This window comes from Diaporthe batatas, assembly GCF_019321695.1.
Source record: "Diaporthe batatas strain CRI 302-4 chromosome Unknown Contig00003, whole genome shotgun sequence".
Lineage (NCBI taxonomy): Eukaryota > Fungi > Ascomycota > Sordariomycetes > Diaporthales > Diaporthaceae > Diaporthe > Diaporthe batatas.
Window position 1 is genome coordinate 5,021,863 of NW_025408550.1, and position 25,699 is coordinate 5,047,561.

Here is a 25,699-nt window from a genome sequence, read left to right on the forward strand (position 1 = left end):
TCAAATGAAAGGCCGGATCTGATCGATGTGAGTATCGGCCTGCTCCAAGCCAGGGAGGGGGCAAGGGCAGAGAGCCTGCTTGCTTGGTGGCTGGATAGATGTAGCTTTGCCGAGGACGCGGGGCTGGATCGGCAGGGCTGGGTCAAGGATTGGGCTGAGAGCCTTATCCAAGGTCTAGAGAATGGAATGAGGAGGTAGCAGCTGTTGGTGCTCTGGGGTGGATGGGGTTGAAGAGGAGAGTGCACTTTACAGGTGGTTTCTACCTAGGTCCTTAGGTAGGTTGTTATCGGGCCAAGGGCGTCAACACTGACGATTCAACGCTTGCCTAAGAAAACGAAATCGGATTGTTGAAACTTATCACCCATTTTCCTCATATATATATCATTTGGCTCCATGTCTGATTTTAGGTGGTTTCAGGAGAATAGCCGGCAGAAGATTGAGATAGGAAAGCAAACTTGGTGGGCGGAGGAGTGCTGGATCCCAGAAGCCACTCTTATTGCTTCGAACGTTTCTTCCGTTCAGAATGGGTTTATTGAAAGGTTATCAAAGCCTGTCGAAGGTTTCCCGGCCCAAACTTTCAAGATTTGTATGTCTGATCTGCTCCATTTTGTTCACTACTTCTCAATTGAAATATATGAAACTATCAGTTCCATGTCATGCCAGTCAGGATACCTCGGAAGCAAGAGTCGAGACGCCACAAAGGCTATCACTGTCGTAAAGCCTAAGCTGCTCGGCGTACCCAATCCCTTACCGCAAGCTTGATTTTGACATCCTCGCTCGACAATATGCCTATGACATGTCGTCAGCAGGAGCGGCGGTTAAGAGGCACAAGTTTCAAGAATTACTGTCACCATGGATAAGAAAAATGAAGTGGCCTTTAAAAGCCAGCAGAATGGAATAACTAAGATCAAGTTATATTATGAGCCGAGGCTGTGAACTTGCGTTAATCGTACTGCAGTAGGCTCGAGGGAAGCGTCTAAGAGTATGGTCTGTACGTGCCCGCAATTGCGCTATGGTTAATGCTCATTTCCTCGCCGTGTCGGCCTGCCTGCCTGCCAGGGCTATCTATTTCACAAGGAGTTCCAAGATAAGAGGATGGAAAGATGGGCGAGCTGCCTTCAAATCAAACTTTGTTCAGTTGCTATGCCCTGTGAAAAAAAGACTCGAACGCCACATGTGCACACTCTGAAGGATTGCACCGGTGCCAATGCAAGTAGTAGGTAGTATGGTAAGGCCTATCGCGTCAAGGCCGGTTTTTCGGTGGCCATTGGTTGTGTCCACTCTGTCGTCGTTCATCGGTATGATGTGGAATCTGTCCAGCTCTCCTCCAGCGTCCAAGATTATCTAAAAGAAGGACGTTCTGAATCGGAACGCCAGATGTCGAAACTTGCTAATAGTACGGTGATTCGCCGCCTTCTGTGGGTGATGGAAATCACCACCCGGCATGTTTGCATTGCTCATGGAAGTCTCAAGGAGCACCCTTGCCAGCATGCAAAGCCATGAAAGCATAGCTAGTGACTGGATTATAGGTGATGTATGCATACCGGATGAGATGAGGCCGACCTTTCGCAATAGCCAGCATCGAACAGGCAAGGTTGACCGCCAGGGAGCCATGTCTGCTCTGCTCTCCGGATTTTCAAAACTGAACTATCGAGTTGCCGTGGGTGGAGCCCAGTCGAGGATATTTGCTTGCATCCCAGTGTCATCACGGAACTAGGCTCCCGTGTAAATAGAGGACTAAGCTGCCGCTGTGGGTTGGTCTTCCTGGGCTGTCTTGTCGCCGCCCACGCTCTGGGCCTTGGTGGCCTGTTTCTTCTTTTCAATCTCAGCATACACCTTCGCCTCCAGTGCTGCAAGTGCGTTCGGGGCGTCCGTCTGCTGGTCTGTGCCGTTTGGGACAGAGTCATTCCCGTCGGTGATGGCCCCACCGTTGGCAGCTTTCTCCTGGGCCTCTCGCTCCTGTTGAAGTAGGCCCTCGAGAGCCGTGCCCTCCGTTGACATCCCCTGCTCCTCCATCATAACGGCAAGACGTTGTGCGCGACCTTCTTTCTTTCGCGGTACAGGTGCTTTGACGAAGTTAGCCACGTGTTGTTGAAAGTTAGAGTCATTAGGATCAGGTATTTACCTCTGCCATTTTCCTGGACATAAAACTGCCTCAGCAGATTGACGGCCTCATCACGTTTCCATCCGCCCTCGGCCTCGAAGCCGTTCTCCACGTTTCCACCGTGACCCATAGTCAAGTTGGAGACAGGTTTCGGCGGCTCTGTGTACGTCGGCTTGCCGGGCTGCTTGTTCTCGCTTGTGGCGGCCTTCTCCTCTTGAGATCCGTTCGCCAAGATCGAGGCGGCAGCGGAGGCAGGACGTTGGGCCACAGCCGGTCGAGAAGGCAGTTGGTTGGCAACAGGCCTATGGATGGGTGTCGCCGGGATGCTGACGGCATGTGCAGGATCGGAATTCTTGTGGATGCAGAATACACCTCCAGTACCGCCAAATTTGTCGTTGACAGCACCAAAATAGACCTTCTTGATACCGTACTGGCGAAGCATCGACGCACACATGACACAAGGCTCGACTGTGACGTACAGGATGCACTCCCGTATCAAGGTCCGGTCGACCATAGCCGCGGGATGCAGTTTCTGGCCGTAGGGAAATATGTGGCCATCCTCCGGGTCGACATCTTCCCACTCTTGGTCCGTGTAGATCCTCGTGGGCGCTGGCCTGTCGGAATGCTGCTGGCTGCCGTGCCTCTTCTTTTTCTTTCCCTTAGACTTCTTCAGCTTCTCCTGCTCTGCCTCCGCCTCGGGAGTGAAAGACAGGAGAGCGGTCAGGGCCATCAGTTCGGCGTGTCGGGTACCATTTCTGGTGACGTTTGTCGCATTCATGCCCTTGGCAATGACTCTTCCGTTGTGAACAAGCACGCAACCGACAGGTGTTTCATTGGTCTTCAGGGCCAGGCGGGCCTATGAAAAGTTAGTTGGATTAGCAGAACAGCCCTGGTGTAGTCCGAACCATGGCAGGAGCAGGTTGGCACCGGAGAGGGAATGCTTGGACAGGAGATGCGATGGGCAATTAGACAAAAAGGGACCAACAGCCGCCCGGGGGGTAATACAGGCTGGTGGACGGTTTTGAAACGCGGCACTCTGAGCGTGTGCAACACGATAAAGGTGTGACAATGTGGTGCGTATCAAGAAACGATTGGCACAGAGGCAGGAATGCAGGAGCAAGCAGACAAAACAAGGGCTCAGACGAGAATGTCTTGGAAGACAACAAAGAGATGAAAGACGACGAAGAACATACCATATCCAGTGCCTGGTCCATGAAGGCGTGATGAGTGGCTCGCTCCGCAGCCTTGAGAGGGTCCTCGGGTTCCTCCTCGCCCCCGACAGGTTGAACAGCCGGCGCAAGGTCAACTTGGTCGTGAAGGTTCTCCTCAGCCTCCTTCTCACCGACTACGTGGTGCTTGGAGGCGGGGTTCACGGTGTTGGTGACGTCTTGAAGGGCCGGCTGGGGAGGGACTCCATTGATGGGGGTGCCCTCCTGCTTGGCAGGCCGAGGCGGATCGGCGGATGGGCCGATTCGGGGCAAGGCAGGCTTGACTGGGGGGAGAGTGGTTCCATTGGCAGCTTTGGGGCCGTAGGCGTGCTGAGGCCTGGTGGTGGACGAGCGTCGCTGCATGCTTTCTGGGCCGCCGTCGCCTTGGTGGTGGCCGTGGTGGCCGTCGGGACTCGTAGAGGTGTCGTTGTGGTCGCCCGTGTTGTTATCGTTCTTGGTATTGTTGTCGTGGTGGTGTTGGTGAGGGGAGTCGCCGAGGGTGTTGTTATCTCTGTCGCGGTTCTGGTTGTTGTGTTGTCGAGGTTTGCGAGTAAAGATGGCCGACAGCAGAAAATGAAAGATGGGCTGGAAGACGCCGACGACAAAGGCGACCACAGCGTCCAGAAACCTCGAAGCCTTTCCACCTGGGCCATCCGCAGCAATGAAGTCCCCACTAGCTACCATCTTTGCAGGCTTTTATGCGAGACTCGACTCAAACGGGCAGCCACTAGGCTGTTGTCACTGCCGCTGCTGCTGCCGCCGCCACCGCTGCCGCTCTGCAGTGCTCTTTCTCTCCTGCCCACGCTCCTCGCTCGCCCCGTCCCTCTCCTCGAGGCTTTCCGTCTTCTGAAGGCCAATAGACCGCCTCGCCGCCGATTGGGGGTTGCCCAGTGATAAAGGGCCACAACTTTGCCTCCCCCCGGCTGCTCGGAAGCGTCTGCCTGGCACTTGTGTCTGGGCCCAAAGTCCAGTCCCTGCTCCTTCCAACTCTCTCACCGCACGCACACGCACAAGCACCAGTTGCGGTGCCCCTCCTAAATCTCACAACAATACTCTCAATGACGGGTACAGGGGAACAGAGGGCCTCTCATTGTGGTAAAAAGACCCGAAAGCAAGGATCGAAGCCTTGTAGACGACAATAACGAGGAATATCACAAGTGCGACACACGAAGAGAAGTTCCGGTTTGCAAGGTCAGTCAGTCAGTGTTGAAATTTTGGAGCTTCAATACCGGGGTGGAAAGTATGGATATGTGCATCCTGATCCCGCTGTGCTGACTTAGGCCACATCAGAGCCCTTTTAATCGCATAGTATGCTCCCCAGATACCGCAGTACAAGGCACATGGGTACGTACCGTGGGCTGGTGGGGGTGATCGGTCTTGTGCCTGTCGGCGAACGGGGTCACCGACTGCGAGACAACAGCAAACACACCGGTTCGCTGTGACTTGCAGACAGACAGACAGACAAGGTCTTTCAGCTACATCCCGCCCAGTTCTGCAGCCGTCATCGAGACTGTGGCTGGAGCAGCACGACAAGCTTCTGCGCGCTGTCGGCTGCCAAATCCCAGGCGCCTGGGGCCGGGCGTTATCAGGCCCCCAGGTTGGTGCAGCGCGGCCTTCGGCTCCGGGACATGGTGGAGGTGCACTCGGTCCTCCCGCCCCCACTTTCTCAGCCGACGGCCCTCGTACACAGACAGTACACTACTGTGTGAATATTCTGTGTTGATAATGATATTCTGTATTGACTGAAACCCCACGTTTTGGTCTTCACGCCGTAGCGGGTAACAACATCGAAGCTACCTAGGTACGTATCAATTGATCCCACCTGACGATGCCTGAATGGAAGTGGCTGGATGGGCACTACGGAGGACCTGGGCAGTCAGGGCGAGCAGGATTGAGCCTTCCTTGGGTTGGATTCGTGTCTGACGCTGACGGCCCCCAGCTGCTCCGTACAGCAACTGAGGCTCAGACACGCGCGCACACACACACGAGCAGGAGGAGTCACGCTTGCATGCACAGCATTTAATCCATTGGATCCACTGATGGACGGGTTGACGGGCAATGTTACAAGCTTCCAGCCATGTGGGTTGACTCATAGCCCAGGCGGGCGGCCATTGGCCAATTGGACGGCACCAGGCCCGAATGGGGTGTTTTGCGCGGCATGCCAATTGGAACGGCGGTCCCAGAAAGCCCGTCAGCAACCTTGCAGCAACCTTGCAGTAGCTTATCAAGGTTGGTTCCAAACTTGCGGGCGGGAGTGGATTGACGGGGACCAGGTCTCACTCATCAAACCATTCTCTCGCCGAAAACCACGGCCGACTGGGGCTGCGCCGCCCAATGAGAAGCCGGGATGTGGCCCCACCCCCGTCGGCCGCTACAAGTGCCCCTGGGCCGGTCTGCTAGGAGGCTACGGGCTCTCGGACGGGGTCGTCGGGCGGGCAGGCCGTACCCCACAGTATCGCACTATCAGAACCGCCAGAGTCCGCATGTAGACGCTAGCGGAAAGACGCTATTCCATTTCGGCTCGCCGAATGACTGAACTGCACCCTTTGCTGCGCCTTGTCCAAGATGGCTTCCCGAGTTTCAAGGCCGCAAGGCCGCAAAGCATATGAAGTTGACTCCCTCCCGGGGCCGGTGAGTACTGACGGCGGCTCTCACCCTTCTTCCTCCTCAACTAATCGACAGATCGAGTCGTGACCAGAGATTGACCCCGTATCTTGACCCTCACCAAGACTGAAGAGCCCAGCTCTTCTGCCTCGAGCCCAATCTCCGTTATCACCGGGCTGTCATCTGCCACCAAGTTGGCGGTCGCCACACAAAGTGCATCCCCGTCCCCGTCCCCGTCCCCAGAGCTTCAGTCACCACCCTGTAGCCATGGCCGGCATGCCGCGAGCCACCCCGGCTGTCGGGGGCTTCAGCGTCTACCAGCCTGCCCTCGGCTCCCCGCTGCAGTTCCTGCCCGCCGTCGGCTCCAAGGAGCTTGAGCAGCTCGTCGGTGCCTACCTTCCCGGGCCCGGATCCGCCCAGGAGAAGCGCGCCGCCATCTCCATGGACTTCTTCGAGCACTCGCGCCAGACTGGCGAGAACTTCAAGTACTACGCCGTCGTCACCCCTGCCGCCACCCCCGAGTCCGCCTACAACGTCTCGCCTGTCATGTCCGACCTCAGCTTCTACAGCTCCCCGTCGCAGGCCTCCACGCCCGCGGTGGCTCCAGCACCAACCAAGTCCCGCGCTGCGTCCCAGAAGCCAAAGACCTCCGCCTCAGCCGCTGACTTCTCGCACCTTCCCGGCATGAAGATCCTCACTGCCGATGGCCAGGACGTCACAAACTCCGTCTCCCGCGGCTGCAAGAGCAAGGAGCAGCGAGACCACGCTCACCTCATGCGCATCCTCAAGGCTTGCGATGCTTGCAAGAAGAAGAAGGTCAAGTGCGACCCCAGCCACAAGAAGCGCCCCGCCTCTCAGGTCGAGTCCAGGTCTGAGGCAGCTAAGCCGGCCAAGAAGTCAAGGAAGGCCGCCGCTCCATCCCCAAAGGCACACTCCACAGTCTTTACGCCTGCTACAGAGGCCTCTTTCCAGATGGACAGCCTGGGCCCCAGCAGTGTCGATTTTTCATCTTCCATCGACGAGCCTTGGGACCAGTTCCTGACCTTCAACGACGAGCCAGTCGGTGTTGCTGTCCCTCAAGACTTCTACGGCGCCATCCCACAGGACTTCGACCTCTTTTTTGGCGTCGACAACTCCTTCTCGCCATCCTTCTCCGGCTCTTCTGCCTCTTCTTCTACCCAGCCACTGACACCCGTCAGCTCCGGCCTCCTCACACACGCAAATGACTTCTCCTTCAACGAGGACGATGTCCTGGTACTCCTTTCGGGCGCAGGCAACAGCCAGGAGCCAAACCTGCCATACCTCAACCCAGCCGGCCAGCTTGGCAGCAACTACGCGGACTTCAACCTCTTCTCTCCTGCCTCTAGCTTCATTGACGAGGAGCCACAGTTGCTCAAGTCTGGCCCATCCTCACAAGCCCAGTCACCAGCCGGTATGAACGAGCAACTACCGGGCACCGGCCTAGCCCGCGACCAGCAGTCACGCTTTGAACGGCCTCAGTCCCAGTCACGATCCGTGCTGAGCCCCAGCAGCCCTCAGCAGCGGGTTCCGGGTCGCGGACAAGCCGCAGGACTTGCAAGTGAGCTGAGCGGCTCACTGGCGTACCACCCAGATGACGCTGGTCACAACACAGCTCGCTCCGTAAATGCCGTGACCAGACCACAGGGTCTCCAGACTACACGCAGTCACACGATATCGGGCGCTCAACAGGTACCAGCCGTGAGCTTCTCTGAGGATTCTGGTCCAAGCAGGCAGTCCTCTACGTCCGCTGTGTCACCATCCGTGCTCTCACAAGGATCCAGTCTGCGGTCCACCGGCCAGGACGCCACGCCAGCTCGCGCAGGCGTTGCCCATGCAAGCTCACAGGCGATTAGTCCCACTGTATGGAACCTCCGTATCCCCATTTTATCCGTGACCATCTTGCTGACCTCTGAAAAGGAAAACCGTTACATCGACCCGGGACGGTACCGCCCAGACCTCCCAGACCTCCCAGACCTATCCGACGTTGCTCACTCACGACGGGTATCTTCAGTCGCCGGAGTGTCGTCGAGGTCGGGCAGCACGGGCAGCCTAGGCCTACAGACGCATGGTCTCTCCAGCCGTGCGGGCAGCACAAGCCAAGACGGACTTCCATCTGGCCTTTCACTGCTCAGCCACGCGCCACAGGTGCCAACGTCGTCGATCAAGGCCAATGCTACGGTCGGACTAAGCCAGGTCACACGCACGAGTGTCGCTGGCCCATGCCTCTCCGAATCAAGCCCGGCACTTGCATGCCAAAACCGGGGGCTCGGCTCCGCAAACGTCAATGCAGAGCTGCCACTCCAGGGCGTCGTACTAAGCCCAGGACTTGCGCAGCACCCAAAACCTGCACCCAACCCAGCGCGCCTGCTATCATCGCAGCACAGCGCGCCACTCTCCTCGCCGGCGCGGCAATTGCTGGTACCTGGCGGCTCCTCTTCACTGGTGCTGCCGTCACAGCTGGCCGCGTCTGGCTTTGTTTCCATGTTGCTATCACTGCTGATGGTGGTGGTCGTGGTGACGACGTTGCATCAACCAAAAACACAAAGACAAGCACAACCCCAAGACATCCTCGCCGGTCTGCCAAGCATAGCAGCGGCCTTCCTCGCCCTCATGTCGACGGCCGCCCCAGTCTCAACTCTTCCCCAGCAGAAGAGATCCGGGGGTATCCTCGGCCGGGCCAGGGGCTTTCTCAGCCCTCTCGCCCGCGTCGTGCCGCTGATAAGCAGCTACTGCTGATCTGGAACCTGGCCTCGCCGCCCTCGGGCATAGATGAACCCAGCTTCCTCAGCCGTCGTCCTGCGAGGATGATGTTGGCTCTGTCTGGCTTTAGCGTCTTGTGTGTCTTTTGTTGTTTGCATCTGTTGTGATACCCAACCGTCCATTGCTTTCTTTCTCTCTGATTTATGCATTTTTTGGAAACAATAACTTTCATCCCCTGTTGCCGAGCGTGTGTACGTGTTGTGTTGTGTGCCTGTGTTGGAGGGGTTGTTTGGCCACGCGATGCGTTGCCCATGGGAGGTGTGGGGGAATAAAGGCTGGCTACCGGGGGTCATTGTTGACTGCTTTGTGGGTACGCAGTTGGTTACTGGCCCGGTTTGGGGTCAGATTCGGCTATGTACATATCTACAGATAGGAAATGAGATCTCTGGTGGCTGAAAATCGTCGTCTTCCTTTTGTAGATGTGACTCGCGTGACACGCTTGAAGCCCAAGAATATGCGATCGACCCAACACTTGCCGGTATCGTAACCGAATTTATGTTTAATAACACCATGTGTCTGTGGTTTCTCTGGCATGGCGAGCCAGATCGGCCATAGATCCTAACAAGAACCACTGCATTGACGGGAGTGAACTATTCAAGATATCTGGCCCCAAAGCCCGGTGCTCCCCCGCCCCACCATATCCTCCTTTCAGGCATCATGCATTTAAATAGTTACCAGCACAGAGTTCGACATCTATGGGATCTTGTTAGAAAAGACTACGAACACAACACTCCACGGCCATGGTGGTGTGAGTCAACAGGGCTGAAATGTTGATCTGGACCGGCTTCGTCCTGGTGGAAAAAGCCCCCGTGCCCCACGACAGAAAAGAGGCCGAACGCTTCCGAAATGCGTGAAAGTTTGAGTTTGTCCGGATTTCTTTCACCATGCGTCTCCTGCATTAGCGGCAGGAGAACAGAAGAGCACATGTTGGACTAGCAAGAGACCTCGGCCGGTCAGAGCGGTGAACCCACAAGCTCCGAAGATTTCATGCTCACGGTCCTTAAATTCTCATGACTTCTCTCGTCCGCTATAATATACAGTATAAATACACAGAATGTTAAGAAGCGGGTCTGTGGTATTCACAGGGCTTCTTCATTCTCCACGCCACGCCCTATGGATGAGCCTCAACCGAACCAAAGAGTTCTCCTTTGTTCTGAAAAGTGTCGATGCTGGAAGCCCCACGTCCACCAGTGTAAATATATACACACAGAAATATAAAAAGACAACAGAAGGAGATAACATGATTGTTGTTGGGTATTTCGGTTTTCAAAGTACAGTAGGCATCCGTACCAACACGCGGTCCCGTTCTGATGCGGTCATTACCATTAGTATATATACAACAAGAAGGTTATTAAAGCTCGTCTCGACAGCTGGTCAGCTGTCAGACCGGCTGGTATCGCGTTCAGGGGCCTCCGACTCCACCAGGCAAAGACGTTGTGCCACCAGGTCGTACCTGCCTTCTGGCTTTTCACAGCCAATTGGTGTGGGGCGGTGGTGGCGCGACCTCATTCTCGTATCCCATGCCCTCATAATCTGGCGGGCCTGTGGCGGCCCAAACATCAGACCGCCTCGTGTTATTCTCTTGCATAGATGGTGTCGGCATCTGTTGCATCCTGATATCGCACGCCTGGACGTCTTCCATGTACATAGATTCAGTATTGTCTCCCGAAGTGGCCCACACATCTGAGCGGCGGACAGAATGCTGAGTCTGGGGCTGGCACTGCTCATGAGGTGCAAGAGGCAGTGGCGGTCCCCTCGGCGAAGCCAAATCGTCGACCATTGTTGAGCATATCGAGTTCCAGTCGTCGTAGCTGCCAAACGGCGGAGGGTTGTGAAGCTGGTGCATGTCGGGCATGTCGGACATGGTGACCGAGTTCCTGGGCTGCATGGGATCCTGGACGATGTAGTCGTTGAGGAGTTCAACCACTGTATCCCGAGGCATCCCGGGGAATGGCGTGGTTGGCGTCACATAAGGCGGTGGATCGGAGGCGTTAGAAATCGCGATGCTCGGGGCTGGAGCATGAGCGAACTGTGTCTGCGTTGGTGGCGGTGAGAGAGAAGTGCCGTTGACAAAGAGCGGCTGCGGGAGTGCGGTTGAGTCGAAGTCGAGCTCAGCGCTATGGATGCTGGGCTCGGAGGCGGGCAATTCGTGGATATCAGACGATGGGTAGTTGGTCGGCCACTGGGTCAGGGGCCTGTCTTTCATGGACGGGGGCGGGGGCAACAGCTCCTTTTGTGTTCCGCTGTGACTCCTCTTGGAAGATTTCTCCCTCTTCGGTGCCGGCGGCGGCGGCGGCGGAGCTTGCGACTTGTCCTCGGGGGACTTCCCTGGTGACTGGGTTGCCGGAGTCAATTCCGCCATCTCGAACGCCAGCCGGGCGACTTTGGCGGGATCATCCTTTGTGGGGTTGAAAAACTCAAGGAGATCCTGCAGGTTTCCTGCGGTCTCGTTCTCCAGGAACCCCTGCTTTCTCCCTGTCGTCTTGACTTCCCATCCGTAACGGGGTTGCTCGTCTTTGGGGATATGGCTGAAGCGTGCACCTATGATCTGTTTCCATGCCGTGTTCACACCAGGCTGATGCAGCAGGCCGTAGATGACGTTAGAGTGATACCAGTGAGCCCTGGTCCTCCCTGCCTCGTAGTGCAGTCCAATATGGTCAATGTACCGGTCCATGGACGGGAGGAAGGCGGCACAGAAACCACAAGCCCAGGCACGCTTCTTTCGGGTGTACTTAATCACCTTGTCGGCATGTGGGCATGTCTTGCAGTTATGACGTGTCTTATGATGTTGATTGAAAGTGTTGGCGCCCCAGAACACCCGATTGCAGTCGGGACAAGGGTACTTCTTGTAACGCTCGTGGAATTCATCCTCGTGTCTCTTCCAGTCAAACTTCCGTTTGAACTCCGTGTCACATCTGGGTGGACGGTAAGCAAATTGAGGGCGAGAAGGGTCCTGAGCTACAAGCCTTTTGCGGGTTGCAAGGGACGTGAGCGAGGCTAGGAGAGGAGGCGAGACTCACGATGTGCACCAGTAGGCCCTTGTACTTGCCGAAGTTGGCCTATTGCCGGGAAGCTCGGTACCTGGAAACTGAGTGATGGTACTTGACCGGGAGGATAGTGAGGTCTCGGTGGACAGCAAGCTGTTCCTCGACCCTGAGTTTGTGGTCGACGTCGATAGCTGATCTGAACTGCGAGGCCGATCCTCATCCTCTTGCGGGCGACCTATCAAAAGCTCAGCCTTTGTTTCCCAGGCAAAACACCGGATGACCCGAGACGGGGTAGGGCTGTGAGGGGGCATTGACAGAACGAAGGGGGAGGAGGGGGTGACATACGAGGGCTGGAGATGGACCAGTGGGATTTTTTGGACTTTGCCTGAGAGAGGGACAGCGTTCGAGAGATGGGATTCGACTTCGGTTTAGTTTGTGGCGAGGAGTGGGAGGGGAGAGAAGGCAAGGCGGGGAGCTCATTGCTGGCCTCTTCCTGCTCGAGGAGGGCGCGTAGCAGAGCCTGGCGCGACACCCCGCCGTCGGTGAGGGCGCGGACGTGCTGCCTGGCGAGGGCAAGGCTGTCCAAGCTCTCTCTCGAGGGCTTGTCCTGATTGTCCATCTGCGCTCCAGTGTCGGATGGCAATCAAGGTTAAATATGATGGTCAGGCGTGGTCGGCGGTCGTGAAGGTCGAGGGCTGGCGCGGGTCACCGCAGGGCCTGGTTGCTGGAGCAGCGGGAGCAAATAGCCGAGGGATGACGACTGCGGTGGGTGGGCGCGATGGCATGTACCTGTCAAGCTTGGTCGGAAGAAAGAAATGGTGATAAAAGAGCTCAAACCAGTGAGACCTAGCCCGATCACCGCTGGTGAAAAGAGACTGGAGGCAGCGTCCCGTGGTGGCTCGTGATAAACAAACTCGCGCGAGCTGCTTCCGGGAGTCGAGGCGCAACCGCGAGTCAGGCCAGCTGGAGAGAAGTGAAATTGGACCTGGGCTGACCGGCCTTGTTGTTTGAGGATGAATTACTTTTTGGAAGTCATTGTCGGAGGCACTGGCCAGAACCCAAGGAAAGAAAAAGTCGAGCTGCGCGGATGGGCAGGGCAGGGGGGCAGTTTGGGCAAGCAACGAGGCAGCAGGGTCACCTCTGATCTCATGAGTGCCATTGCAGGTTGCGGAGATGGGGGGTTCCCTGCCAACGTTGTTCCCGAAGCTGAAAGGTGGAATTGTCGAATTTGTGAGGTGGATCGCAGCACCTGAAACGCGCCCAGGAGCATCACCGCTGCCATCAAGTGTTTCGAAACAATGGCGCTCTGCACCAAGCCACCCAATAGGAGGCGAGCTTGGAGCTGGCCCGGTGCAGGCGATGGCTTGAGCTCGAGTCTCGCTGGGGGGGTCCAGGGGCCTTGTCGTCGAGAGCGAGACAGGCAGAGAACATGCTGCAGAGCCAGAGCATGGTCAGCTGTCAGGGCCGTCAGCGTCAGAGCCGTCAGCGTCAGCGCCAGGGAGACGAGACGAGGCGGCAGGTTCTGGCTGGTAGGGCGATTTTCGTCTCATCTTTTAAGTTGCTGGCCGGCCGCGATGTTTCCAGCAGGCCGGCCCTGCCAGCGATCTTTGTTTGCACCAGCCACCCCGGCACGAACCAAAAAAGTGAGGGACAGGATTTGTGGAGGAAGGGCAGGTGGCAGGTTCGGCTGATCTGGTGATCGACGAGACGAACCAGGCCACCGGGAAAACGCGTGTTTGCATGGTCCTCCAAGGCCCTTCCGGCACAGCTGCGACGGATCCCCAGTCAGTGCGACGCGTGCAACGAGGGCGACGAGGGCGACGAAGGCGCCCCGACCGCGAGGGCGCGTCGAGTCCAGACTCCAATCCCGACTTCCAAGAGGCTGATGAGGAGCACTCGAGCAGACGGCCCTGGTGCAGACGGCCCTGGTGGTCAAGCCACTGCACGCCCGGGGTACCCAGAATGAGGGGATGGGCGAGCCCCAAATTGCAGCTCGCGGAGAATTTTGTCGCAGCGACGGGTCCCTCAAATGATTATCACGCAGCGAAAAGGAGCGACTTGGGCCGAAGCGCATGGGGCAAGCGCCGGCCGCGAGGCTCGGTGATGCCGTTTCCCTTCTCTTCCGGACGAGCACAGGCAAACAGGCTGACAGGGCAGTGCTGGCTGGCAGGTTGTAAGCTGTGCGCGTTGCTGTCGCGTTGCACCAGTTGACCAGACAGGCAATCCGTCTGATCCCATCACATCTCGTCACATCGCATCGCATCATGGCGGGGGCTTGCTGCAGCTCTACTGCTGTCCCGCCAGGCCCGTGTAATGAAGGGGACCTAGCGGGTGACCAGTCTGCAAGATCCTGGGTGCCCTGGTTGCCTGGCAGGCTGGCAGGCCAGGCCAGGAGCCAGCGCTTGTCGTCGAGGTACTCCGTAGCTCCCGCGGCCGGCCTGCCGGTTCGCGACTGGCGGCAGCGGGCCGTTGTAGCTCGCCAACGTCGTCTTGCCAACCGAGGCTTGCTATTGGGCCGGGTCCATCGACGACAATGGGGGGCCCTGTCCTGTTCCTTTCCGCACACCTTGACTGACGGGCGAGTGAGCGAGGTGGCTACGGGTTTGGGATGACGGCGGTGATGATGCTGTTGGTGATGATGATGGCCAAGGGTGGTGGGCAGCTGTGAGACTTGTGCTGCAGGCAGCTACAGTGCCTGGGCACCTGGGTACCTGGGTACCTGGATAGCTACTGCCCATGCTCTCCCTCGCCTCCAACTCGCCCGTCCACCCATCCACCCATCCACCTGCACCTTCTGAATTCCACATTCCACATTCCACCCTCACACGAACTGGCAGCTTCTATTCTCCTTCCATGTCTTTTCTGGCCCCTGGCCCCCTGCCCCTCTGCCCCCCAGCCCCTCTGCCCCTCTCTGCCTTGATTCCCATACCTCCGGATTCCCAATCCAAACCGCAACTTTAGAAGGGGCGATCCGATTCCACCCGCCCACAAGGGGGCCCCCTCTGGCTGCCTGAGTCGGCCGAGAACCACCTCACCTGCCCTACGGAGTAGCGTGCCCACTATCAGTCACTGCCCCAGGCCCCAACCCCACCGGACCATTCTGGAGACGCCGAGTCGGTCGGCAAAGATAAGCCTTAGGGATAGGGTCGGAACAGTACCGGGGGGGGGTGGTTGTTTCCTCTGATGCCATCCATACAGCCTGACAGCTGCCGTCGGAATCCAGATTCCACCATCAGACCAGCCGACACGGAAGGGGCAACCCCCAAGTAATCTCCGAGGAGCGTGACTGCGGAATATTTTTAGGAGAGGGTCCTCTCCCAGGCTAATGGCACCACCCAAGCAATGTCATTGTTTCAAGACCGTTGTGAAAGGAGGCTCGACCAGAGCTTATCGGAAATACATCGAAGCCCGCGTCGTCCGATGATTCCCCGTCTCTCCAGAGTCCAGATTGCCTTTGGATCCTAAAGTCTAATAACGGGTACACAGTCTCTCCCGGGGTGACGGGTATACACCAGACACCACGTTTCACGTCGGAGCCTTTTCCTGCGATCTAGCCATCTCATATGGCCCAGCCATGGCCTAACTTGGCGGTCGGTCCTCGCTTCGGTCAGGGGCTGCCCTCTCCATCTGATTCGCTATCGCTTTTCACAAATGACAACCACGTGCACTTATTGACTGGGCATCTACCGAGCTCGCTTTGCAATCTCAGGCCCTCTCGCCATGCGGGTGCAATGTCTTCGCCATGTTGTGCCCGGCTGTTGTGTTGCAACTAGAAGGCATCATTTGCCGTTTCTGAGGAGCGTACAGTCTCGATCATTCGTGGGAAATCCATGACACTCCCCCAGTGTCAAGAATTACAGTAAACTGCTCTGAAGCTGCTGACATTGGAGATGGCCGTATTTCCCCACAGAACGTTATTGCAGTCAGCCGCACATCATATTCTTCAATCCCTGTCTATACCAGCCAAGCAGCCCTGTGAGCGTGCATTGATGCACTCAATCTCCCACAACCTCTCACCCCCGACAGGACTACATAGTACTCCGTACTGTCCTCGCTGCCACCCTTGCTGGGCTACTTGGCTACGTACACAGATGCCCGTCTCCAGCAGCACCGTTCCAAACCACCCGGGTGTTTTTTACACGAGCCAAACACACAGTTGACTCAATCAGTCACTACGGCCTCACAGGCCAGACTTGGATTGGCTCATTGACGCCAGAGTGTACAGCACCACGGCTTCGAGGTCAAGTCTTCGAAATCATCTGCACGTCTTAGTCCCCGCCCAGGGAACGGGAATCTGGGATTCGGATGTAGGGCAAGGCACCCACAGCTCGCAAACTCCAAGTTCATTGCTAGAAAAGATAATCCGCCCAGAAGTGTCCCCGAAAAAACTGAATGCACGAGAGCCCCCCTCTGCTCAAGAGGCTCAAGTGCTCCTGTTGAGGATTGCCAAGGTGGCTCTCCTACAAACGACTCCTGACCTCCTGCCCCCCTCTCTTTCCTGACTGGACCCCAGAGAATGACTCCAGCAACTCTAGGCTGCGGTGGTCCATGATGGCAGCACAATGACGCTGTGAGATTGCGTCGACGACTTCCTTGGGCTGCATCATAGGTCCAGCGAGAGCCCATGCGAAGCCTTGCAATTGGTACTTGCGATATTCCTGTGGGAGACGGTCAGTCAGCTCCAGAGGCTTACAAGAGCGAAACGACCGGGTTTTCACGGGCCTGCCGAGATACTTACATCCCACACCTCCCCGACCTCGAACTTCGGCGCACCAGCCTTGTGCAGCTCACTCAAATAGAACCCGAACAGATCCCTCTCATGAGCCCTCCGCTCACTGATTGTCAGGGCACCAGTCATGAAATATGTGACATCATGCACCCCAGAATTCACATGCACACACTGCCAGTCCAGGAACCCAGGCTGCCCGTCCGCATCAATGAAGGTGTTCCCAATCTGCGTGTCACCATGAACGAGGCACACCATCCTCCGGTCCGAGTTCGCCCACAGCGCCTGCAACCCGCTGACAACCCTCTCCCGGTTGCCCCATAGCTCCTCGGGTATTGGCGGACGCACGGCCGGGTCCTCAAACCTCAGCGCCCAGTTCTCGGGGCTCATCATACCCGTGATGACGTCGCGCATGCCAAAGTCGCGCGGCACGCCCGGGAACTCGGCCTCGCGGGCACCCCAGGTGCGCGCGTGCAGCTTCGCGAGCTGGACGAGGCCCGCTTTCACGCGCGCCACGGGCCACGTGCGCAGCGGGTCGCCAAATGCGTAGCCGGCAGCCTTGATGTCGCTCATCACCACCAACCCCTGGCCCCGAGCGTCGGGTGGGTCGGTGCCGCACCAGTGGGCGGGGATGAGCCGGAGACCTGGGATCAACGGGGCGATGTGGTGGTAAAATTGGGCCTCGAGACGATAGACGGCGAAGAGGGAAGGGAGAACCTCGAGGAGTTGGGGGTTGAAGCCTCCCTTGACGCAGAGGCGGGTCGGCGGGAGCTCTTTGGAGGAGCCCTGGTTTTCGGAGTAGGCCACCTCGACGAGGATGATTGTTCCCGCGCCATGGATGATTTCGTGTATTTTCAAATCGTTGACCTTAAACCCCAGAATGCCGGACAGCCATCGTGGAGTGATATCGTCAACCGTGAGGGGCAGGGCCTCAGCGGACTCGAGGCTCTGACGCTGGGGGGGCGAGACGCCACCAGAGGTGTGACCAGAGGTCGACATTGCTTGCGCTTAGGGTGGCACGCTGCAGAATGTGACAGGCTTGTGCTCGAGAAGGAGAAGCAATCTGTCAGGTTTCCGCCGCGGATTTTGCCAGATCAACGACGGGGTATTGGGGCGAGCAAAGGAGGGTGTGACAGCTGTTAAAGGTCTATTCCAGATGGACCATGGAAAAGTAACAAAAACAAAGAATGTCTGGCCGCTCGCCCACCTGCCAGTTTCACTCACGTTCACCCGGACTGGCACCTGGCTTGGGGGCCACGCTCCAGCGCCTCCACCTTGCAGAGATTGGCGACATCTTGATCGATCGCATGCGTCCGCAGACACAAGAAGACCGACCAACACCGACCAACAATATGCACTGGCACCAACAATTGCGGATCAAACAGTATTGTGGGTGGAGTATGTCACCTCGGTCTGCAATCTCCATTGGCATCGTTGGCAGCTATGGATACACATGCAGCAATATGATGTTGGCCAAGGATGTTGACAGCAGCCAGAATTCAACTGGCAACTCCTGCATATCGCATCATGTGCGGTGGGAGATCCCGCCCACTCGTGGTTGGTCAGAGGCCTGTCGTGTAGCTGCAGCCAACTTACCCGAGGCACGAATTAAGCTGCCAGTTCCATTTGGCAGACGCCTCTCGGTCAGCTCTAGACTCGGATTGGTCTCAATGGCTGATCCGCGGGGCGGAAAAAGCAAAGATAAGTGGTCTACTGCGCGCTCGACGCCGTTGTAAAGTGGCTTTGGCATGGGCTTCGACAAGGAAATAGAGCCAAGTCACTCTGCCAGAATTAACAACATGAGCAAGGGCCTCCATCATTCATTCCTTTTGGGAAGGGGACCAAGACGATCTGACAGGTGGAGACGGTGTCTCCCAGAGCCATTGAGCAGGGGACCAGCACTTGACAACCTTGGAACGTCGGAGTCTGGGCAAGCCTATGTACATAGCTGCACGAAGTGCATGCTCAAATGGTGTGGATCCGTCCTCCACCTCTATGTTCCATCGAAAGGCGCTCGCTGGGGGGCTGCCAGATCCCCTGCCGAAGTTACTTCTTCTGCCAGCATTACAGTCTGGCGCCGTGACTGTCCGGAAGCACCCAAATGGGCTGAACGGCTGTTGTACGAGCAATGCTGCTCGCCGCCCTACTAATAATAAATGGCGGGTCCAAGGGCCACAGCAGCCGTTGGAAACAGTTACGTGAAGGGTCAGCGCGTGCATGATGGTCCATGTCCACCGCGAGACTGCTTTTCCTCGAGCAGTCTCGACCCATCCGCAGATCAAATTCTGTACGAGCTTTGCTGGCGTGATAAGTACGTAGCTGGATGGCTGCCTTTTGATTCAAAACATGCTTTGTCCCGTCGGAATTGTCTGTCTCTCCCTTCCTTCTCAGCCAGGTTGGCCCCAAACGTGATTGCCCGCGAAGTCAATACACGAGGACCCAGAATGTCTAAAGCCGGAATACTGCCTGTTCCTGTGGGCGAAAAGCAAGACTTCGATGGTTTCTCCGAACTTCAGGTCAGAATTCTGGTCGTTTATATTGTGACCTTCGTTTTGGCGACCGTGGGTCTCCTCCTTCGTTTCTACACAGGAGCCTGCCTTAACCAAAGAGGGCTCGGCCTCGATGCTCGTATGTCAAACTACCCCCGCCTCCCTGGATACCTCCCAACACCTTCGATCGCCTGTAGATTCTATCGACCCCGTACTCACATCCTAGGACGAGTTATGCCAAAATTCAACTTTGGAGCAATACTCTCGGCGGTTTTAAGCTAACACAATGATCACGCAGTTCTTATATTGGCGTCATGGGCAGTGTATCTGGCTTCGTTCATCGGAATGCTGAACGTCTTTCCGTGTGGTTTCGGGAGACATCTGTGGAGCGTTACTGAGAAGCAACTGCAATGTTATATGAAAGTCAGTTATCCCAAGCGAGAGCACATATCGCGTTGCCCTTCTCATCTTCTCCTTTTTGCAAGACAACCTTGGAAGCATATTTCCCATGTCTTGCCAAGTGCGATGACTTTCTTCTGCACCTAGGTTTTGTCTCCAATACCCAATCAATTACTGACATACCTAATCAACCCAGAAACTCCTCTTTCTCGGAGTGACTTACTTCTGGCCTCCAACTCTAGCCAAGCTGTCTTTGATCGTGCTCTACCACCGTCTCAACCCCAACCTAGGCTTCCGCTTGGCACTCTATATTATCGCCTTCATTATCACGACTTGTACGTATAAGATCAACCCTGTGACACAAAGGGGTTGGACCCGAGCATATATAAGATCCTGTCGCTCGTAATCCCGGGACGGAGTTACAAGACACACAGCTGACGCAGATTTGCCTACCAAAAAGACACAGTAGTCTTCACCGCCATCCTATCCGGACCATGTAATCCACTCGACGTCGGCAGTAGCACCTGTCTAAATAATGTAGCCCTGGCGCAGGCCGTGCTCAATATTTCCACCGATGGAGTGCTGGTGCTCATGCCGGTGATAATGCTTTGGGGTCTGAACATGCCGCGGAAGCAGAAAGTGGCCGTCGCTTGTATACTTGGTCTTGGTTCAGGGTGCGCAACTAGATCCGTTTTATCCTCTCTCCTGGTTTTTACCCACAAAATTGGCGGCTGATGACCTGCCGATGTCGCTTCCCCTCCAACAGGAGTTCTCCCTTGCTGACACAACAATCCCTCATACAGAGCAGTCATAGCCTCCTGCGTCCGCATCGCCTACGTCCGCGCAATGAGAAACAACCCAGACGTGCTCTATACCCAGGGCTCAGCCGCGGTATGGTCGGCGGTGGAGATCAACATCGGCATCTTGTGCAACTGCCTTGCGATGCTGAAGCCCTTCGTCAGGCGCCACTTGCCGTGGTTGGTCAGTCTCGTAGGGTCTGACGGGTCTTCATCTTCCGAGGAAGGGGCATCGAAGGACAGTGCGGTCCGTTTCGGTAGATTTAGGAGAAGCAGCAGGAAAAGCGGCGGGGATGGTGCCGGCGGGGCTGGTGCCTGCACCGCGGGCAACTATCAGCTGCACAGCTTCGGGAGGGACAAGGAGGCCTGTAAATTTGGCAAGGCGGACGGGCGGTCGACTACAGTCACTTCTCGAAGCGACACACTGAGAACACCAGATGACCCCTCGATTCAGAACGGCGGGATCTTGGTAACAACGAGTACCACATGGAAGGCGAGTGACGGTGATGCTAGTAGTGAAGGAATTCTGACTGGAAGCGATGAAGAGAGTGGGAACCAATACAGATCTGGGAGAGGACAAATGGGCAAGGACTCTGAAGTTTGGCACGAGCAGTGAGGCAGGACGAACTATGCATTGGTGGCGCATTGACGAGGTAGTAGTCAGAAGAGAAGGGCTTGTGTCATTTATTAGAAGCGATCAAGCTGCCTTTGCATCCGACCCAGCGTAGCCCATCAAGTACTCCGTCCGCAAGCCCAACCGCCAATGTCAGCAAAGCACCAATTGTGTAAAGCATGTAGCCGCTGCATGAACAGATCCATCAGATACATTTGCAGTGTAAATGTTGACACCTGTGTGCCGCCAAACATCTGCCAAAGTGTTACTCCGGTTTACCACTCTCAAGCAAATCGAATGCCTCTCTACTCCAAGGCCCATCACTCCTAGCAGACTGAAACCCAGGGAAGGTCATCTTCTTTTTCTGCCGTTTGGGCTTTTCAGGAGCCTGTTCGATTTGCGTCGCTGCGAGGTCTGCCGTAGAGACTGGAATCATCGTGGTAGGCTGCGTAGGCGGCAGCATGCGTTGCGGAACTGGCCCCGCTGCATGTGACGCCAGTGCTGCTTTGCGGCCGCGAGACGCTGGGTTTGCAAGGCGCGCATTGGAAGCCGGCTTTTCATGCACGTCTGTTGACGAGCTTCCTGTCTTTTGAGCCTGTGGTGTCAATTTCGCTCCAATATTGTTGATGCTCCGTGGAGTTGAGGCTTGACGACGGAGGTCGATGGAATTGGGTGACCGAACAGGGAGAGAAGATACCTTGTCGGAGTCTGCGTTGCCCATGATCTTTTGACATGTCATGGGTTCCTGGTCGCCACTGGTCAAAGAATGCCCATACAGGGCTAATTTGGGTTTATCAACGGCTAATTGGGCCTTGAAAGTGTCCGCTTTAACATTTGGATGGCTCTCGACTGTGTTTGATGCATTGGCAGGTTCAAGTATCGACGAATGTTGCTGATTGATTGGCTTTTCTTGGTTGAGCAACGTCACTGCTTGTGATTTGGTCGACATGTTAGCACGCTGATCCGCTGCGACTGATTCCGTTGGCTGGCCTTTCGTCACACTTCGAGCCGTCTGATCGGTGTTTGATGGCTGCTGACCATCCGCATTATTTTGGTCTCGCAACAAGGGGCCAGTGTTGATTGCATGCCCTATAGTGGTAGTCTGTGCAGGCACAGACGGCTGCTGGGCATTTGCCACTGTCTTCAATGGGGTCTCTAGTGTCACTTCGTCCAAAATTGTGTGATTTGCGACTGTCGAAGACTGTCTTGAGAGAATAGAACCGTTTTGTGCAGATTTCTCCAGGCTTGGAATGGTCTGCTCAGCGGCCTTGACGGTCGCAATGTCCTCTGGCATCATGGCGTGACATTGCTGTGCTTCTGGATTCGGCTTGCCGAGAACAGGTTCCGGATGTATTGAACTTTTTAATGACTGAGCTCGGCCCACGGCTTGCTTGTCTTGACATTTTGTAGGGCTCTGTGAGTCGGCCACCCGCCCGCCTGGTCTACCAAAATCGCGGATCTCAGGCACATTTAAATACGCTGGCGCATCAGGCTCGACCAATGCGCTGAAATCATCCTCACCGAGGGGTTTGCTTCTGTTCGCGTCGGGATCGGAGGAATCAAGGGGTACATAACTCGTTTCGTCTCTTTTCGACGTCTGAGCGTCCCGTTTGTGAGGTGCGGCCGAGAAGTTAGGACAGGATGGTAGCATTTGATCACCACAGCTTTCGACAACCACGGGACTCCTGTTCTCATCCGCTACAGCACGAGCTGGAGACCGTGTCTGAACGGGCTCATTCATAGGCGAAGGCAGAATACTGAATGGCATCCCGATCCCTCTAAGGCCGAGAGGTGCATTCAGTGCAGCGAGGTTGAGACCAACAAGCTCTCTGCTCTTGACGTTTTTCTTGATCTTCTCCAGACGTGGCCGATCCTCTGAGACTTTGGACGCCTTGGTATTGCGGCGTTTCTTTGGACTTTCCTCCTCTTCCGAGCCATCTTGTTCACTTGATAAAGGCGAGGGCTCATTTGATTTGGGTTGAGGTCGCCTTCGTCGCCTTGACTGGTGCCGCACTAAAGGCAGCCCATCCTCCTCTGACTCTATGCCAAGATTCTTTCGGTAACCTTTGACTTTACGCGTAGGTCTGGCTGACCCTTCGTCGCCAGATGCGACAGTAGGGGGCGGATCTTTGGCCCAAGTCTTCATGGATTTGCTTGACTGAAGCTGTTTGTTGGCAGCCTCGTCACAGACCAAAGAAACAGCAGCGAATCCAGAATCAGAACCCAAATCGGCATTGCTGGGGAGCGAGGCGGCCGGGTCAATACAACCATCATCTGCAATGATTTTCCTCCGGCTCTGCCTTTGTATCTTGGCCGTGCTCGGGTTTTTATTGTTGTCGATCGACCTGGGTACTCCAACTCCAGCGCCGTGGTCATGATCGCGTTCATTCCTCTGTGCACATGATGATGCCCCAGGACTGGACGCCCGCGGAGAAGATGGGATCTGATAGGGGTCGCATTCCACCCTTGGCAACAAGAATGAACGCTTTGTGGGCTGGAGGATATCAGCAGGCGCACCCCCGCCATGATCCACGAAGCACATTTCAGAACGGAACGCATTCTGGGAGGTGACCTTCGCTTGCTCGAGTCTCTCTTGCCCCATTTGTTGGTCAGCGTTCCTTGTCGCTGACTCGGTTCTGTCATACGTCTGTTCTGAGACTGCCAGTGACTGTGACTGAAAAGGGTCCTCGTCTTCGCCAAGTTCAGTCGAAATTGTGCGTACCGCAGCTTCCTTCCTGAGCTCGCTTAGCACTCGACCTTTCTCCCACTCCCCATCGCGGTTCAAAAGCGGGTATTCCAGGTCACCATTTTTGTCGTCATTACTCGACAGGCGGTCAGAAACCATAGGATAGGCTCTCGCTAAGTCATCAACACCGTGGTTGGGGTCAAACTTGCTTGGCAGGCGAGTTGATAAAGACTGGTGGAATGGGTCGTCGTCATCGGAGTCTCTCGGGGAGTGGGTTGAAACCCCATTGAAAGATCTGGCTGCATCTGCAGAGACCTCTCGACGCGTCTTCTTGGGCTTTGAAGCGTCGGACATCATCAGAAGACCTCGCTTTTTGCTGGACTTGATCCTGAGCTCGGTGACTGGTAGGGTTGGGTCCCTCGTCGCGTCAGCGGTGCGGCTATCGACTCCACGAGCTGTGGTGTCGGTCGGCCCAGAGCTGGCGTTCCTACCGTTGGCCCTGGCTACAGCTTTGTCGGGGCCGTTGTTTCGCTCATTGCCGCTCGCCTTCTTGGATTTGCCGTGATGGCCAGCCTCCGATATTTTCTGTCTCGTTGAGCGGGCCTGATCTTCAGGAGGCCCATGAGTTTCCCTTCTCCCAACCTCGGAAGTGCTTGGATTTCCCCCAGGTCTCTGTAAGCGTGCTTGGGTGTTCTGCTCTCTCTCCGGGTGTTGAGTAAGCGGGGGCGCAATCGGATCTGGATCATCGATCTCGATGACATCTATGAGTTCTGGAATGGTTTGTACGGATTTCGTTGCAGGGTGTTTCTGAGACAGACTTGCATACGAATCGGACTTGCCGATGTCAGCGCTGCCCTTGTCCTTGCCCCTTGCCTGCCTGTTGCCAGCCTTGCAAGCCCTACTCTGAGTGACGAGCGAGTCTGGCACAGATTTGGTGCTAAACTTGTCAAGTTGATGACGCGCAATGAGCCGTGGTGGTGCTGGATTTCGCGGCATCTGTGGAGATTCCCCTGCGTTGCAATCGACCGTTGTGTTCGATACCGACTCGTTGTGTAGTTGAGGCGCCAATGACACAGAGCTCACGGGGGTGTGGCTCAAAGTCAAGGTTTGCCCGAACAGCGACTGTGCGTACCCGCTGTGGTTGAGGCGCCGAGACGATTGCGGCTGCTCACGCCTCGCTGGCTCTGGCTCCCCTCGACAATACTGAGCATCGGCCTCCGGAAGTGGACCTGTTCCTGCTTCAGGCCTCGGCCGACGGATTTTAGGGGGCGGATTTGATGGCGTAGCACTGAGGGTCAGAACTTGTCCAAACAATGCCGATGCGTAACCGCTCTTGCTCGGAGGAGGCTCATCGTACTTTCTCCTCTTGGCAGTCCGTTGATCCGGGGATGCAGCAGCTTGCTGCCTCTGCTCAAATGGCGACTCCTTTGGAACCAAAGCCTTTCCGTGGTGGCCAGTTGGTGTCCCGATGACATGGTGGAGAGCTTGATGTCGCGGCGGCTGATGACGGTCTGGAGCAACAGCTGCAGGACGAGGCAGAGAGCGAGGAAGCCCGGCACTGGAGGCTCGTGACCGGGCCAGCTGCTGCATTTGGCGCTGCTGCTTCTCCTGGACTCGCTTATCGACAAGCTCAGACAGGTCTGTCTCCTTGCGTTCCACGAGGTCTTCGACCTGGACTATGACGCCGCCGCGATCAAGTTGGACCTCCTCGCCCTCGCCAAAATCGTATTCGCCATGCCAGTGCATGTCCCCAACCGAGTTCCCGCGGTCGTCATAGACCATGACGCGTGCATTGAAGGTGTGGTACTTGAGTCGTCCATCTTGCCATCTCTTCTGCTTGCGGCGCAGGTCATGAGTGAAGAGACAGCGGAACTCGAGTACGGTGGCGGTTGACGGCGCTGGGCCAGCCATGGCGACTGCAAGCAGCCCAGGCAGACTCACTCGAAGGAGAGATTGAAATTCCAGGGCACATCCAGAAATCTATAATCGCCGCACGGGCTCCATATCTCAAGTGCTTCCGACGAGCTGGGGGTATGCCGGGGTCGTGGCCAAAATGTGGATGGGTAGACGCGTCCTGGTCGGGTGCAACGCGGGATCGAATCGAGACGCGTCCGGCCGAAGTGGCCGCGATGTCAGGTGATTGCGCCCGCCAGCTCCTTCAGAAGGTGCTCGCGCTGTAGCTTCGGGTCTGCAGACAAATGTTTCAGGGCTCCTTCCCCAACCAGCCAACCCCGTGGCGGGGGTCAGCTTGTTCTGCTTCAGTGTTGTCTGCTCGGAGCTCCACCGATTGAACGGTGCACTCCTG

The 25,699-nt window shown here is 56.4% G+C and overlaps 6 protein-coding genes across 6 annotated transcripts; 2 read left to right on the plus strand and 4 right to left on the minus strand.

The window, feature by feature from the left end:
* Positions 1-541: 541 nt before the first annotated feature.
* Positions 542-4,676, minus strand: KVR01_003526 (uncharacterized protein). The gene is made up of 4 exons (XM_044786578.1): positions 3,298-4,676; positions 2,126-2,960; positions 846-2,066; positions 542-789 (listed from the first exon to the last, which is right to left on the minus strand). The coding sequence occupies exons 1-3, from the start codon at positions 3,994-3,996 to the stop codon at positions 1,738-1,740; spliced, it is 1,863 nt and encodes a 620-aa protein (XP_044648541.1). The 5' UTR covers positions 3,997-4,676; the 3' UTR covers positions 542-789; positions 846-1,737.
* Positions 4,677-5,581: 905 nt separating this feature from the next.
* On the plus strand, positions 5,582-9,096 carry KVR01_002285 (uncharacterized protein). Its single transcript, XM_044786793.1, has 2 exons — positions 5,582-7,797; positions 7,855-9,096. Exons 1-2 carry the CDS (start codon positions 6,184-6,186, stop codon positions 8,671-8,673), a joined length of 2,433 nt encoding a protein of 810 aa, XP_044647300.1. The 5' UTR covers positions 5,582-6,183; the 3' UTR covers positions 8,674-9,096.
* Positions 9,097-9,680: 584 nt separating this feature from the next.
* KVR01_003516 (uncharacterized protein) lies at positions 9,681-13,780 on the minus strand. The gene is made up of 3 exons (XM_044786706.1): positions 12,030-13,780; positions 11,718-11,919; positions 9,681-11,612 (listed from the first exon to the last, which is right to left on the minus strand). The coding sequence occupies exons 1-3, from the start codon at positions 12,301-12,303 to the stop codon at positions 10,166-10,168; spliced, it is 1,923 nt and encodes a 640-aa protein (XP_044648531.1). The 5' UTR covers positions 12,304-13,780; the 3' UTR covers positions 9,681-10,165.
* Positions 13,781-15,590: 1,810 nt separating this feature from the next.
* KVR01_002104 (uncharacterized protein) lies at positions 15,591-17,827 on the minus strand. Its single transcript, XM_044781309.1, has 2 exons — positions 16,423-17,827; positions 15,591-16,342 (listed from the first exon to the last, which is right to left on the minus strand). Exons 1-2 carry the CDS (start codon positions 17,407-17,409, stop codon positions 16,145-16,147), a joined length of 1,185 nt encoding a protein of 394 aa, XP_044647119.1. The 5' UTR covers positions 17,410-17,827; the 3' UTR covers positions 15,591-16,144.
* A 794-nt stretch (positions 17,828-18,621) lies between these two features.
* KVR01_003116 (uncharacterized protein) lies at positions 18,622-25,458 on the plus strand. Its single transcript, XM_044793115.1, has 5 exons — positions 18,622-19,038; positions 19,198-19,322; positions 19,495-19,633; positions 19,759-19,972; positions 20,102-25,458. The coding sequence occupies exons 1-5, from the start codon at positions 18,855-18,857 to the stop codon at positions 20,709-20,711; spliced, it is 1,272 nt and encodes a 423-aa protein (XP_044648131.1). The 5' UTR covers positions 18,622-18,854; the 3' UTR covers positions 20,712-25,458.
* Positions 20,974-25,305, minus strand: KVR01_003803 (uncharacterized protein; the record flags this gene model as incomplete). The annotated part of the gene is made up of 1 exon (XM_044788370.1): positions 20,974-25,305. The coding sequence occupies one exon, from the start codon at positions 25,303-25,305 to the stop codon at positions 20,974-20,976; it is 4,332 nt and encodes a 1,443-aa protein (XP_044648818.1).
* Positions 25,459-25,699: the final 241 nt, after the last annotated feature.

Coding starts and splice junctions, on each gene's coding strand:
- KVR01_003526 (XM_044786578.1), bottom strand. CDS start 3,996: ATGGTAGCTAGTGGGGACTTCATTGCTGCGGATGGCCCAGGTGGAAAG. Junction 2,961..3,297: donor TGGACCAGGCACTGGATATG/GTATGTTCTTCG, acceptor AACTTTTCATAG/GCCCGCCTGGCCCTGAAGAC. Junction 2,067..2,125: donor TGTCCAGGAAAATGGCAGAG/GTAAATACCTGA, acceptor ACTTCGTCAAAG/CACCTGTACCGCGAAAGAAA.
- KVR01_002285 (XM_044786793.1), top strand. CDS start 6,184: ATGGCCGGCATGCCGCGAGCCACCCCGGCTGTCGGGGGCTTCAGCGTC. Junction 7,798..7,854: donor CACAGGCGATTAGTCCCACT/GTATGGAACCTC, acceptor ACCTCTGAAAAG/GAAAACCGTTACATCGACCC.
- KVR01_003516 (XM_044786706.1), bottom strand. CDS start 12,303: ATGGACAATCAGGACAAGCCCTCGAGAGAGAGCTTGGACAGCCTTGCC. Junction 11,920..12,029: donor CTGGTCCATCTCCAGCCCTC/GTATGTCACCCC, acceptor AGCTTTTGATAG/GTCGCCCGCAAGAGGATGAG. Junction 11,613..11,717: donor AGGGCCTACTGGTGCACATC/GTGAGTCTCGCC, acceptor CCGTCCACCCAG/ATGTGACACGGAGTTCAAAC.
- KVR01_002104 (XM_044781309.1), bottom strand. CDS start 17,409: ATGTCGACCTCTGGTCACACCTCTGGTGGCGTCTCGCCCCCCCAGCGT. Junction 16,343..16,422: donor AGGTCGGGGAGGTGTGGGAT/GTAAGTATCTCG, acceptor CGTCTCCCACAG/GAATATCGCAAGTACCAATT.
- KVR01_003116 (XM_044793115.1), top strand. CDS start 18,855: ATGTCTAAAGCCGGAATACTGCCTGTTCCTGTGGGCGAAAAGCAAGAC. Junction 19,039..19,197: donor AGGGCTCGGCCTCGATGCTC/GTATGTCAAACT, acceptor ATGATCACGCAG/TTCTTATATTGGCGTCATGG. Junction 19,634..19,758: donor CGCCTTCATTATCACGACTT/GTACGTATAAGA, acceptor CCTACCAAAAAG/ACACAGTAGTCTTCACCGCC.